Here is a 14,710-nt window from a genome sequence, read left to right as displayed (position 1 = left end):
AAGGAAAAAAGTCTGATGAGCCCTTAGGTCTTTCTCTCAGAAGAGCCTTTGAGAGCAACTGGCCTGTACTTAGCAGTGTACCATGGTCCAGAATCCTCCTCATATCTTGAAAGCCTGTTTCTCCATTTACCAGTCTTAGAGCCTTGAGAACCGGTCTCTTGAGGAGAGAACTAGAGAGGATAATTGTGAGAACAGAGGGTACAAATGGCCTTCAGAACCCTGCTCTGTGAAGTGACCCAAAGGGACCTGGACTGTGTTGTCACTTGGTTTCCCTAGCAGGATTAGGTCTGCTGTAATACAGTAACAAAATGCAAAATAGCAGTGGCCCAAATGCCTCAGAATTCACCGTCTTGTGGCAGAGACACCTAGAGGCTGGCGCCCAGGGCAGGCAGGACCCAGGTGCCTCCCATTCTTGTGCTTGGCCGTCCTTGGTGACAGCTCCAGGCAGTGACTCTTGAGGAAAGAGGGGTGGGAAAAAGGGAACCCTCCTGCCCAAATCAGGCTCTTTAAGCAGGCTTCTGGAAGTCTCCACTACTTCTAGTGGTGTAGCCACAACCAGCTGTCCATGTCCCAGCCTGTTTGCCTCCCAAATAAAACAGGGGTCTTGGCCGGGCATGGTGGTTCATGCCTGTAATCCCAGCAGTTTGGGAGGTTGAGGCAGGTGGATCATTTGAGGTCAGGAGTTCAAGACCAGCCTGGCCCACATGGTGAAACCTTGTCTCTACTAAAAATACGAAAATTAGCTAGGCCATAGTGGTGTGCACTTGTAATCTCAGCTACTTGGGAGGTTGAGGCAGGAGAATCTCTTGAGCCTGGGAGGCAGAGGTTGCGGTGAGCCAAGATCGCGCCACTGCACTCCAGTCTGGGCGAGAGAGTGAGACCCTGTCTCCAAAAAAAGAAAAGGGAAAAAAAAAAAAACAGAACCTCTTACTGAGGAAGGAGAATAGATGTCAGGCAGGGGTGAGCACCTGTCCTTGGCTCCTCCTCCCGCCTGGGCCCGGGCTGTGTAGATCCACTGTCACGGGAGGGCACAGGTGAGGCAGGAAGGCAGCATCCAGGTTGCAGAGCTGCTGGCCTCACCTGTGTGCAGAGATGGATGACAGGTTTAGTGCTGGCCAGATCCACTGCCTCCACGAGAACCAGCTATTCTGAGTGTTGTGTTTTCTCCTCCAGGGGACGTTTCCTCTGCCTATTAGAGGTAAATTTCTAACCCCCCACTTTGGCTTAACTTTTTATTTTGAAAATTGCAAACATAGCACCGTGTTCTATACACTCTGCCCAGTGTCTCCTGTGGTTGACAGCTTGCGTGACCAGGGTACAGGGAGCAGATCGAAAAACCACGTGAGCCCGGCGTGTGGCTCCCACGCCCGAGTCAGGCGGCGCCTCCTGTTCCCTTCTCTAAAGCCACTTTCTCTTTTGTCTCTCAGTGTTCTCTCGAGGCCTGAAGAAGTCATCCCAGGAACTGTATGGCCTGATCTGCTATGGCGAATTGCGCAAGAAGATCGGGGGCTGTGAGTACGCTGCCTGTGGGGTTGCCCACGGCTCCTCCTGTCCTTGTCACCTTCGGGCTCTAGTGCCCAGAGTTGCTTCTATTTTCCCTCTAACTTTTATCTTGAAAAAATGTTAATAGAAGACGTGAAGCATATGATGGCGGCCATGCTCTTTGGCTTAGATGGACCTGTTGCTGACGTTGGCTACATTTGCTCTCTTCCTCCATGCATGTGTTCACACACTCTGCATTCCACTCGACTATGTCACGCCACAGCCCAGAGTACCTCCACCGGCTCACCTCAGAGCACATTTCTCCTGTGTAGCCTTGATGCCATGGTCACACCTAGACTTTTAGCATTTACCAAACAGGAGCTAATTTTTTACCTAATTTTCTGCCCATATTCAGATTTTCTAAAACATCCCAAAATACCAGTCAGGGCTTCTGTCGAGGGCCGTTGCCCTGGATGTGACTGTGGAGTCTCCCTCAGTGTCTTTGACTCAGAGCAGCCGCGCTGCCAGGGCTTCTGAGACATTGCGACGTGCCCAGGCCTTCCTCACTCAGGGCCTTGCTTGGATTTGTTCCAGTCGTCTCCTCAGGACCAGGTTCCCTTTAGACTTTTTTCACATGACCTCTAGGTAGGGACATGTAGCCTTACCAGGTGCTTGTGCCCAGCGTCCCTCAGCCCTGCTGCTTCTGCCTGACTTCACAGAAGAAAGTATGCCTGGGCTGTCCCATGGGCACTGCAGGGGTGCACACCCACGGGGCTGCTTCACAGGGTCAGTGGGATACTGCACCACCACGCCAGCTAGTATGTCACAGCTCAAGGTGGGTGGTGGGGCCGAGAGGACAGATACGGAGTAGTCGCCCTGTCTGTGCCCGGCCTTCGCCACACTCTGACCCCTTGCTGTCCCTCCACGCCTTGCTGTGTCCTGTGGGGTGGCTGCTGCAATCTAGTGTGGCATTTGTGTGTGGGAAGGCCCTGCCCTCCTATACTTCCCCACTGGGTCTGTCCCCTGTGGATCCAGCCACTCCTTCTCTTCCCTCCTCCAGCCTGCCTTTCCCAGCCTGCACCCATGTCCGTGGGCCTTGTGTCCCAGCTCCTCATGCCTGTTCCTGCTGCCTCTCATCTGCCCTCTCTCAGCCTCGGGAAGCATCCCAGGCCCCAAGGAGTTTACACCACAGCTCTCCCAGCTCTCATCTTCCCCAGAGAAAGGAAAACCCCGTCTTGACCACATCCGCTCCTTGTTGCCTGGTCCTTTTGCACCACTACTTGTTCCTGGTTTCCGACCTAGAGCTTCTGAGAGGTGGAGGGTGTCCAGGTTCTTGGCATTTTGAACAAAGAATTGGACAAAATGCACAAACAAAGCAAGGAAAGAATGAAGCAACAAAAGCAGAGATTTATTGAAAACCAAAGTACACTCCACAGGGTGGGAGTGGGCCCTGATGTAGGGGCTCAAGAGCCCTTTTACAGAAGTTTCTGGGTTTTAAACACCCTCTAGAGGTTTCCCGTTGGATTCTTCTATGTAAATGAAGTAGTGGCCCGCAATCCAAGGCTGAAGTGAAGTTACGAAGCTTACACCCTATGCAAGCATCTGATTGGTTGTGGAAAACAACCAATCAGAGACTAAACTGGTTACAAAGTTACACTTCTTTGCAAAGGAAGACTTGGCCCCAGTCTTGGGGAAGACTTTTTCCCCAGCTGAAAGCAACCAATCAGGCTGCAGTGAAGGTACACAGTTACACTCCTATGTAAATGTCTGGTTGCTTGCTGCTTTCTGCAACCAATCAGAGATACTTTCAATTTCCCATCTGCCATGCAGAAAGAAGGGGAGGGAATTGCAAAGGGAGTAGCATCTGGTCCTTTTGTTACTTAGGTGTGAAAGTTGGGGTTTTCTTTTTGATTTAGTTCTAGGAAGTCAGCGTGAATTGGCCTTAGGTTCCCTGCCTCTAGACCCTATTCTCCTGCCTCATAAGGATGCTCAAGTTTGATGAAAATAAATGACTCGATTGCTGAGTGAGGGGCACACTGCTCCCAGGCTTCCCACCCTTCATCCGGGAGCGGGCGAGGTGGGGCACGGTGGCCCGGTGGCATGCCATGCTTGGCCGGTTTCCATGACCAGTTCCTTTCTTGGTGCCTCGCCTGGCGACGAGAGCCCTTTCCGGTGCTTTTCATTCCTTCCTGATGTTCCGTTTCCATCTGGCTTTGTTTCCTTTCTTTCTGAAAAACATCCTTTATTTTTTTCCATGTGGTTGTGCCAGCTGTGAATTCTTAGTTATTATTTATCTGAAAACTCTGCATTTCATCTTCATTCTTTTTTTTTTTTTTTTTTTTTTTTTTTATTGAGACGGAGTCTCGCTCTGTCGCCCAGGCTGGAGTGCAGTGGCCAGATCTCAGCTCACTGCAAGCTCTGCCTCCCGGGTTCATGCCATTCTCCTGCCTCAGCCTCCCGAGTAGCTGGGACTACAGGCGCCGCCACCTCGCCCGGCTAGTTTTTTGTATTTTTAGTAGAGACGGGGTTTCACCGTGATAGCCAGGATGGTCTCGATCTCCTGACCTCGTGATCCGCCCGTCTCGGCCTCCCAAAGTGCTGGGATTACAGGCTTGAGCCACCGCGCCCGGCCTCTTCATTCTTAAAAGATGTATTTGCCGGATAGAGAATTCTGATCTAACGGGTTGGTTCTTTCGTCACATTGACGCCGTTGTCTGCTGCCTCTTGGCCTGTGCTGCTCTGATGAGGGGTCAGTGGCCATCTGTGTCCTCATTCCTCGGTGCCAGGTGCATTGTCTGTCTCTGGCTGCTTTGACAGTTCTGTCTGTGGTTTTGGTTTTCAGCCTGGCCGTTTGTGGAGTTTCTTTCCCCCAAAACATGCAGAAGAATTCAAAGAATTTTACAATGAACACCCAAGTACCCACCACCTAGTTTCTCCCGTTAATGTACTGTAGTTGCTTTCTTGCACATCTTGAAGATAGTGAAGGGTCCCAAGCAGGTCACAGGAAATGGGGCGTATGCTCCAGGAAACTCAGAGGGTGTCGGACTCTTCATTCTGCGGACTCTGGGTGCCCTGGGAGTTGCACACTGTGGGCTGGAAGGTCATCACCAGACACTGGCAGTACGAGCCCAGCAGGACGTGTGCGGGCAGGTGTGGTACCTGCAGGAAGCAGCTGTCGAGCCGGGCACATAGGGATGAGTGGAAGGCCGGCGCTGGGGGACCTGGGAGGGAGCTTTTGGGAGGACAGATCAGTGGGGCAGAGGCTGGATAGTGGGCTTGCCTGAGGAGGGGGCCAGGCTGGGGTGTTCTAGAATTTCAGGTGAGCAGGGGGCGACCAGGGCAGCTGACTCGAATGTGTGACTTTGAGGGAGGGCCTGCAGCTACTGTAGGGCTTTTATTCCAGAGGAACTTTATATTTGGTAATGGGATTTGAGTCTATATTGAGCAGAATTGTATGGGAATCTTCAGTGGCTTTGCTCCTAACTACATCATGGTCTCATTTATTTATTTTTTCCATTTAAAGGTATGGATGACAAGAATGCGACAAAGCTGAATGAACTCATTCAGGTTGGGTAAGTCCCAGTTTCCGTGTGAAACATCATTTCTCTGGGTGTTTTGTGTTTATCCTCTAAAATGCAGAAGCTGAAATGTTCTCAGTGAGGACCTTCCGAGTTAAAACCTCATAACCTGTCAATTACGTGTTCAGTCCCAACAAAAGGTGCTCAGTCCAGGGAGCGATGACGGTGCCCGGAGCCTGTACCTGCCCCAGAGAGGGAAAGAAGTGCCCTCTCTGGCCTCCTCCTTCCTGAGGGTCTCTGGCTGGGCGTTGTTGTCTCGACGCAGCCCTCAGGGCCCTGCTCTTTGTCCTCCTTTTCCTCCACCTTTGTGTGTGCTGTAGGGCTGGACCCCAGCTTCTAGGGCCTCTTCTTTCCATTACATTTTTGTCGTGTTCTGGGCCACTTCTGACAGCTTCCTTGCCTTCTCGTGCCCCGGATGCTTCTGTCTCCAACTGGCTGCTCTCCTTCCCTCACACACCTGACTCCCGAGAGGGCACGTGCTCTCCTGGCCACACAAACACCTGGGCCCCTGATGGTCCAGTCGACATCTGCCCAGTTGCTGCTGTTGGGCTGCACTCCAGAGCAGGGACCTGCTCCCCTACTCCACAGCCTGGGAGTTCCCTGCCCTACAGCTTGCGGGGGTCCCAACTCCACAGCCTGGGGGTCTCCACTCCGCAGCCTGGGGGGTTCCCAGTGCACAGCCTGGTGGGGTTCTGTGCATGTACATTTCTCACCTGGTGTGGGTCCTCGTGGGTAGCCATCCCGTCTTAGATCTGTCCTGCCCACTGACCACACCAGAGCTGTCCCAGCAGCCTGGCTGGCTGCTCCCAGTTCACTGAACCCCAGATATTGGGTCTGCACAACCGGCCCCGATCTTTGTGGGTGTGCCGCCCGCACCCCAGAGCCCTGCCCTTGCAACCACTCCTGAAGTCCTTACCCATCTCTCTTCCATCCATAGCACTTTACCTTTGGACCTCTGGTTGCTTTTCCCCTTGGCCCTTCTCCCCTAGGCTTGTGTCTGATGACCTGGGAGCCCTCCCCCTGGCCCAGTGGGAGCAGTGCCTGCTGGGCCAGCTCAGGCCTTCTCTCCAGTCCCAGCACAGCAGGTGTTGGGCATGATTCCCAGGCTCTGTGTGAGCTGCTACCAGCCTGCAGCCAACGACTGTATAACTGGGTGACCACAGTCACCAGAAAGTGCAGCTTGCCCCAACACTGAGCAGACTTCCCAGAGTGGGTCTAGGGTACAGCCAGGGGCCATCAGCCATGGGGAAGATGCTCACCACCTTGCCCAGGCACCCCTCCCAGCTTCAGAGCCCTGCTTCCTTCCCACTCTCACTCCTGCTGTACCTCCGTGAGGCAGTATCTAGCTTAGCCTGAGCAGCACTGGGCACATTGGAGGAACTGTCTTGAGAAGGCCCAAGATCCAGGGCGTAGATGGTTTCTGATGTCACCTAACCAGTAGGCAAGGGCCTGTCCCGGTGTCACCTAACCAGTAGGCAAGGGGCTGTCCCGTGAGGGAAAACACTGCCCCAGGATGTGGACTTGGGGCAAATCTTACTTCACCTTTTATTTCATTTCCTCCTTGATTCATGGAATGAAGCTAGAGTTCTGGGCTCTTTGTTTTATGCTTGAGGACAGTGCATGGGGTGGCCTGTCTGATGAGCATTCCTTTTGCCATAGCACAGATGTGCTGCTTAGCGGGGGCGTGGTGGGCATCTGCAGCGCCATCTGCAGGAGAACTTATTTAAGAAATAGATTCCTTCTGATGACACAGGCACAGTCAGTTCCCAGGGCCCGGAGACACTTGACAAACAAATGCAGGTAGTAGCTTTGTTGAGGTCTTGGGCCTTTAACAAAAACCAAGGAAGGAAAAGAGAAGGAAATGGTTTCAAAGGGCATTCTAGGGACAACTGGGGGGCTTTGATTATGGGCTGTGTAGTTTCATGAGTGATGACGGGGTTGTGGCTTGCAGGACTAGAGGGGCTCGCTAAAGTGTGCAGCGGGGGAGTGCCTTTTGGTATAAAGAACCCTCAGGTTGGCCGGGTGCGGTGGCTTATGCCTGAAATCCCAGCACCTTGGAAGGCCGAGGCGGGTGGATCATAAGGTCAGGAGTTCGAAACCAGCATGACCAACATGGTGAAACTCCATCTCTGCTAAAAATACAAAAATTAGCTAGCCGTGGTGGCAGACACCTGTAATCCCAGCTACTTGAGAGGCTGAGGCAGGAGAATCGTTTGAACCCAAGAGGCGGAGGTTGCAGTGAGCCAAGATTGCACCACTGCACTCCAGCCTGGGCAACAGAGGAGGACTTCGTCTAGGGGGGGAATAAAAAAGAAAAAAAACCCTCAGGTGGTTCTGCTGAGGAAGGGCAAGGAGCAGGCATGGGCCTGGGCTATGTCTGTCCTCAGTAGCATGTACAGCAGTGCCCCTCCAGCCTCATCCTCCCGGGCAGCAGGTGCGTGGACAGCGGCATTGAAATGTGTCATGAGCTTACGCAGCACGCTTGGTGCCATTTACAGTCATGCCATCTGCCACTCTGAGAACCAAATGAAGAGGGAGCCTGGCGTGGGTCCCCAGCGCCTCCAGGCCACGTGTTGGGCATGCTGGCCAGAAGGCGGCATGGCTGAGTGTTGGCTGTCATCCTCTGCTGTGCTCCCGCAGTGGAGGGGCCCTGAGATGACTTTGAGTGTAGGCCTGGGTGGTGGGCCTGTCAGCAGGATGGCAAGATTGATTGCCCTTTTTCTACAGAAGCCAGTGTCAAGGGAGCCCACCTGGCTACCATTTTGTCTGGAAAAGACTGGGCAGGTGGCAAAAGCAAGGGTGAGCTCAGGTGTGAGCACTGATGGAGAACTTGCCCGTGTAGCCAAAGATTTTGGCAAATGGCAGGTGAAGGCAGTGCTGACTCCTGGACAGAGTGCTAGGGGAGGCCCCAGGGAGAGTGGAAGCCTGCACTAAGGGACCTGGCCACGCTCACCTGGCTCTCTGGGCCACAGCCTCACCTGTCGTGTTGTCATCCTCCAGAGAGGTGTGAGACACAAAGAAAAGTTTGAAACAGCATGGTACCAGCAAGGAAACATTTCTGTCTGCACCCATGGAGAGATCTGAGGCAGAAGGGCTGCTGAGTAGTGTGATCATTGGCTCTAGAAATGTCTGGGTACCTGTGTGTGCCTGGCATGAGAGTGGGTGCTGGGTATGCAGTGGTGACAGCTGTGGTGTGGCAGCTGATGCAGATCCATTGAGCAGGTCACCTTAGTGTGTGGTGTCAGCATGTACAGTTACTGGGCATGAAAGTTATCGTGAAATTGACGTGGCAGGTGGGTGCAGACATGGCAGCTGGCAGGAAGGGAACCTGCCTGGGGCATCTAGGGAAGGCTTTTCCAAGGTGGTGGCCAAGGTCTTAAAGAAAGAAGCGAGCAGGGGCCACACACAGAGTTGGGGAATCACCTGGCCCAGGGAAAGGAAGGTGGGAAGGAGGAACTGGGTCATGGAAGCCTCAGGAGGGGAGGGGAGGGGAAGAGTGCAGAGCTGAGGCTGGAGGGCTGGGCCAAGCCTGGCTCTGAGCACAGGAGGGGTTCCAGTAGCTCCCATTGTCTCAGGAAGGTAGTGTAGAGTTTGCAGCAGGAGAGCCCCTCGTTCTGGGCGCTCTGCCTCTCGTTCCCTGTGGAGAAGAGATGGGGATGCTGTTGGAGGTGGTGTGGTGTGGTGTGTACGTGTACGTTATTTTTCTTTCTTTCCTTTTTTTTTTAATAGAGGCGGGATTTTGCCTCTATTAATTTAATTTAATTTTACAATTCTAAAACCAAAAGAGCCCAGGCTGGTCTCAAACTCCTGGGCTCAAGTGACCCTTCCGTCTTGGCCTCCCAAAGCACTGATATTACAGGCATGATCCTCTGCACCTGACCCATTTTTTGCTTTAGTATTTTAACTTTTTTCTTTTTGGTTTTTGTCATACAGTTCTGGAAGTTTGTTTTAAGACATTTTAGTTTTTGAGCAGTTTTAAGTTTACAGAAAAATTGTGTACAGAGCTACGCCCCTCCCCTGCCCCACACATGATTTCCCCTGTTATTAACACTGTGTTGGTTTATTTTGTTTTGTTTTATTTTGTTTGAGACGGAGTCTTGCTCTGTCACCCAGGCTGGAGTGCACTGGCGCGAGCTTGGCTCACTGCAACCATCTGCCTCCCAGGTTCAAGCAATTCTCGTGCCTTAGCTTCCCCAGTAGCTGGGATTACAGGCGCCCACCACCACGCCCGGCTAATTTTTTGTACTTTTAGTGGAGACGGGGTTTCACCATGTTGGCCAGGCTGGTCTTGAACTCTCGACCTCAGGTTATCCTCCCGCCTTGACCTCCCAAAGTGCTGGGATTACAGGTGTTATTAAGTCTTTGCATTCGTGTGGTCCTTTTGTCACAATTCACGAGCCTTCCTTGACCCTTCTTCATCACCCAGAGTCCATAGTTTACTTACAGGCCCACTCAGCGTTGTGCCTTCTGTGGGTTTGGACAGATGGGTAATGACATGTGCCCACCCTTCCGGCATCACACAGGGGCAGTTCACTGCCCTGAACACCCTGTGCTCTGCCTGTTGCTTCCTAGTGCCCCCAGCAGCCACTGCTCTCTCACTCTCTGTAGCTGCACCCCAGCAGTCTCTGGTCTCTCTCTCTAGCTGCACCCCAGCAGCCACTGGTCTCTCACTCTCTCTAGTTGCACCTTTCCAAGAATGTTGTCGTCACATTGGAATCATCCTAGGCTTAGTCTTTGTAGATTAGCCTCTTCGCTTACAGTCCTAGAAGTTTTCACAAGTTCGTAGAGTTGCATAGCTGCCACCACTGTCAAGATACGGAACACTGCCAGCAACCCCCAAGTCCCCTTCTGTCCCTCCCCCACACCTTGCCCCAGGCACCCTCTGCACCACTCTCCATTCCCTGTAATTTTGCCTTTTCCAGAAAGCCATCTAAAGGGAATCGTGGTGTGCAGCCTTCTGAGATGGGCGTCCTCACTCAGCCGTGTGCCCTCGAGGCTCTTGCGTGGTGACTTGTGGCTCTGCTGCAGCTTGTGCTTTGACCTACTGAGTCGTGTTCCACGGTGTCAACATGTCGCACTCTGTTATCCATTCCGAGTGGAGGGACCCAGGGCTCTTCGCAGTTTTTCAGTGTTGGTGAAGAAGTGACCAGGCTTTGCCTCTAGATTTTTGTGTGAGCGTGGTTTTCGGTCCCCGGGAGGAGGAGGTGGGAGTGTGTGTTTGGCTTTACATGGAGCTGCCAGACTCTTCCAGGAGAGTTGCATTTGCTTCCCACACTCCCCAGCACTCAGCGTGTTCGGAGTGTTTGTCTTTCTAAAGGCACCCTAGTAGGTGTGGAGTGGCATCGTGCTGTGGTTTTGATGTGTTTCCCTGATGACTCATGACGCCAAGCGTCTCTCTTCTGCTTATTTGCTATCTGTGGGTCTTTGGTGAGGTGCCCGTTCATAGCTTGTGCTGCCTTTTTTCTTCTTCTTGAGTTTAGGGAATTCTTTGTACGTTGTAGACACAAGTTTTCTGTTGGATCCTCCAGCTGCAAATACTTCCTCCCAGACTGTGGCCTGTCTTTTCGTTGACTTACTGTCTTGCACAGAGTGAAAGTCCTTCGCTTTGATGAAGTCAAGTCTGTCACTGTTTTCTTCTGTGGTTTATGCTTTTAATATGGCATCTAAGAACTCTTTGCCTAACCCAAGGTCACAGAGATGTCCCCCTGTGTTTTCTTCTAGAAATTTTCTAGTTTTACATTTAAGTTCATGATCTGCTTTGAATTAACTTTTGTGTACCATGTGAAGTTTAGGTGGAGCTTTGCTTTTTGCCTGTGGGTGTCAACCTGCATCATCTGAAAGGACTGTCCCTTCTCCACTGAGTGGCCTTTGCACCCTTGTCAAACATCAGTTGACTGTGCCATGTCGGTCCATTCTGGACCTTCTCTTCTGTCAACTTTTGTGACCATTCTTTCACCAGCAGACACTCGTATTTACCAACAAACAGGAAACCTGTCAAGGTGAGAGATCAGGAAAATGAGTGAGGTGCCTGTGGGAGGCTACCCCTGGATTTCAGCCCCAAAGTGACTAGGGTATTTGACTTGCTGCTACCCCCTACATGCAGACCTGTTTCAATTAACTGTGAATCTTGTTTTGATTTTAGAATTATAAAATTAAACTAAAGACTAAATGAATTGAGTAAAGGTCTAACCTAAAGCAAAAGCTTACTACGTTGTTCACAGACCCAGAGGCATAAGTTTAACATGTGCTTATTAGATTTATCAAGTGGCTTTGCAGAGAAGAAAATAAATCTCTCAGAAAGGAAAGCCAGCTTCCTGTGTACATAGAGGAATTACTCTTTTCGATTCAGAAATGCTATTCTATTCTGCAATGATGTTTCTATTCTGAAATGCTATTCACCTAGGTGTGGTGGCTCATGTCTGTAATCCCAGCACTTTGGGAGGCCGAGGCAGGTGGATCACTTGAGGCCAGGAGTTCGAGACCAGCCTGACTAATGTGGTGAAATCCCATCTGTATTAAAAATACAAAAATTAGGCCGGGCGCGGTGGCTCAAGCCTGTATTCCCAGCACTTTGGGAGGCCGAGACGGGCGGATCACGAGGTCAGGAGATCGAGACCATCCTGGCTAACACGGTGAAACCCCGTCTCTACTAAAAAATACAAAAAACTAGCCGGGCGACGTGGCAGGCACCTGTAGTCCCAGCTACTCGGGAGGCTGAGGCAGGAGAATGGCGTGAACCCGGGAGGCGGAGCTTGCAGTGAGCTGAGATCCGGCCACTGCACTCCAGCCTGGGCGACAGAGCGAGACTCCATCTCAAAAAAAAAAAAAATTAGCCAGGCGTGGTGGTGTATGCCTGTAGTCCCACCTACTCAGGAGGCTGAGGCATGAGAATCGCCTAAGGCCCTGGATTGGGAGGCAGAGGTTGTAGTGAGCCGAGATTGCATTGCTGCACTCCAGCCTGGGCGACAGAGTGAGACTCTGCCTTTAAAAAAAAAAAAGCTACTCATGCAGGGGTGTAAATAGAGCCTCTGAGGGCTCACTTAGAGGTCAGCTTGTGGTTATTCTATAGGCAGCACCTCGTCAACCCCTGTGCTGGGCCTGTCTGGAAAGTCCTGGCCTGTCTTACAGCTTCCAGGCTGGTGCAAGGGTTGGGAGGTATGGACCATGTCCCGGGACTGTGACCAGGCCTAAGGGTCCTCCTGGCTTTCGCACTTTAACATGGCTCTTCATCTTGTTCAGTGCCGCAGCCTCAGGTTGGTCGTAGAACTTCCATTTGAGAAAAGAAGACGGAGGATTGTAATCTCAGAGTGGTTCCGTATGAATGCAGAAGGGTGCACTTAGTTTTATTGAAGGGGAAAAAAAAGGAAGTCACAAAATAGCAGTTTAACGGAAAATGTGATTATTGAAAACACAGGTGCCACATGACACAGCTCCACCAGCTGTTTAAATCTTGCCTACTATTGTTGTGTTTTGGAGCAGATGGAATTAAAAACGGTGAGTGGGAACATCCATTTGTTTCCAGAGCACTTCATTGGAGGAGATTGTTTTAGAATTGACTTGAGCTGGGTGCAGTGGGAGGCCGCGGCTGGCAAATCACTTGAGGTCAGGAGTTCCAGACTGGCCAACATGGAGAAACCCTATCTCTCCTAAAAATACAAAAAATTAGCCAGGGGTGGTGGTGGGCTCCTGTAGTCCCAGCTACTTGGGAGGCTGTGGCAGGAAGATGACTTGAGCCCAGGAGGCTGAGGTTGCAGTGAGCCAAGATGGCACCACTGCACTCCAGGCTGGGCGACACAGCGAGACTGTGTCTCAAAAGTAAAAAAATAAAAAATAAAAAAAAGAATTGACTCCATGCTTAATGACTGCTTTTGAGACCAATGTTCCCTCTGGTTCCTTCTGCTGCAGCCCTGGTCTGATGTCATTAATGTTCATAAAACTGCTGTGGCACTTACCTGTGTATTTCACCTGGGTTAAGAATGTTTAAGAATTTTGTCTCGGTAGAACATGTTGTTCTCTGGGGACTCATCCTCTCTAAATTATCCCTCAAGACAGAAAATCTGTACAGTCAGAAAGGGGTTGAGGGCATGGAAGCTTTTCTTCTGCCGTCTTCTTGCCTCTTTGGTCAGGCTCTCCCAAGCTCAACTCTGTCCTTTGGCACCCTACGTTTGATTCCCAGCACAGAAGGCGCTCAGTCAGTAGCTGGGGGGTGCGTGGGTGAACAGACGGACGCATGAGTGGATGGATGGACGGATGGACACATGAGTGGGTGGGTGGAGGCACGGTTAATGGATAGATGGAAGAGTAGCTGTCATGCACGAGGGATTGTTGAGCTTTCCGTAGCTACTGAAACCCAGCTGTTGCCCCTGCCCTTCTGCCAATTGGGACCTCTCTGTTTGTTTGGTCTTATTTATTTATTTTTTGAGACAGAGTCTCCCTCTGTCACCCAGGCTGGAGTGCAGTGGCGCCATCTCAGCTCACTGCAAACTCTGCCTCCTGGGTTCACACCGTTCTCCTCCCTCAGCCTTCTGAGTACCTGGGACTACAGGCGCCCGCCACGACGCCCGGCTAATTTTTTATATTTTTAGTAGAGACGGGGTTTCACCGTGTTAGCCAGGATGGTCTCGATATCCTGACATCTTGATCCACCCACCTCGGCCTCCCAAAGAGCTGAGCCTGCAATAGTAGTGTGAGCCACTATTATTTTATTTATTTTTTTTTTTGAGATAGAGTTTCACTCTTGTTGCCCAGACTGGAGTGCGATGGCACAATCTCAGCTCACTGCAACCTCCGCCTCCTGGGTTCAAGTGATTCTCCAGTCTCAGCCTCCCGAGTAGCTGGGATTACAGGTGCACGCCACCACGCCTGGCTAATTTTTGTATTTTTAGTAGAGACAGGGTTTCGTCATATTGGTCAGGCTGGTCTGAAACTCCTGACCTCAGCTGATCTGCCCACGTTGGCCTCCCAAAGTGCTGGGATTACAGGTGTGAGCCACCGTGCCCAGCTTGTTTGGCCCTAAACACTTGATTAAAGCCTTAGGTTTTTGGGGTGATGGTAAAATGTGTGGGGTATTGAGACTGCATAATGCTGAAGTTAGAGCTAGGACCCTTTTAAAAGGAAGGGGATTGCAGCTTTGTTTACTGGGATATGGAGATTGTGGTGTCACCCTTTTTCCTGTCTGAGGTTGCTAGAACTGGCTCTCCCCATCAGATGCATGTGCTCAGCAGAGGCTGCTCTTCCAGCCAAACTTCAGGGATCATCTGGAGAGTCCCTCCCATGCAGCACTCGCTTCAGACTCTTGTTCATGTTTTGATAATTTTGGTGAGCATTGTATTGGAATAAGATTTTTTAAAACTATGCAAGTAGTACATAAATACAAGTTTTAAGCAATTTTCCAACAATACATAGATAAAATATAAAACTCTCGTCACCACTCCATCCTGCTCATCTCATCAGAGCTAACCACTTACAGTCTTTTCATGTATATCTTTCTGAATTTTTTCTTAGTGAGTTTACATAAGTAACTGTACAGGTACAAATATAGATACATACAGAGATGAAAATGTAATTTTTTACGCATCTTTGGAATCACACTGTATGTGTTCTCTAGCTTTTTTCATAGACTGTTTCTTAGAAATTGAATAGCAACAGCA

At 51.0% G+C, this 14,710-nt stretch overlaps 1 protein-coding gene across 11 annotated transcripts in view; it reads left to right on the top strand.

The window, feature by feature from the left end:
* The window catches only part of CRAMP1 (cramped chromatin regulator homolog 1), a 65,102-nt gene that overhangs the window by 24,737 nt on the left and 25,655 nt on the right, over positions 1–14,710 (top strand). For 10 of the 11 annotated variants that reach the window (XM_010387823.2, XM_030924604.1, XM_030924605.1 and 7 more), the window contains exons 5-6: positions 1,428–1,511; positions 5,006–5,054. In XM_010387823.2, coding sequence (XP_010386125.2) covers positions 1,428–1,511; positions 5,006–5,054 — 133 coding nt within the window. Of the gene's footprint in view, positions 1–1,427; positions 1,512–4,020; positions 4,633–5,005; positions 5,055–14,710 lie in introns of those variants that run through there. The other variant, XM_030924606.1, reaches the window with a different exon arrangement.

This window comes from Rhinopithecus roxellana, chromosome 20 (genome assembly GCF_007565055.1).
Source record: "Rhinopithecus roxellana isolate Shanxi Qingling chromosome 20, ASM756505v1, whole genome shotgun sequence".
In the NCBI taxonomy this organism is placed as follows: domain Eukaryota; kingdom Metazoa; phylum Chordata; class Mammalia; order Primates; family Cercopithecidae; genus Rhinopithecus; species Rhinopithecus roxellana.
The sequence above is the reverse complement of the archived record's forward strand: the minus strand, read 5'-3'. Positions and strand labels throughout refer to the sequence as shown.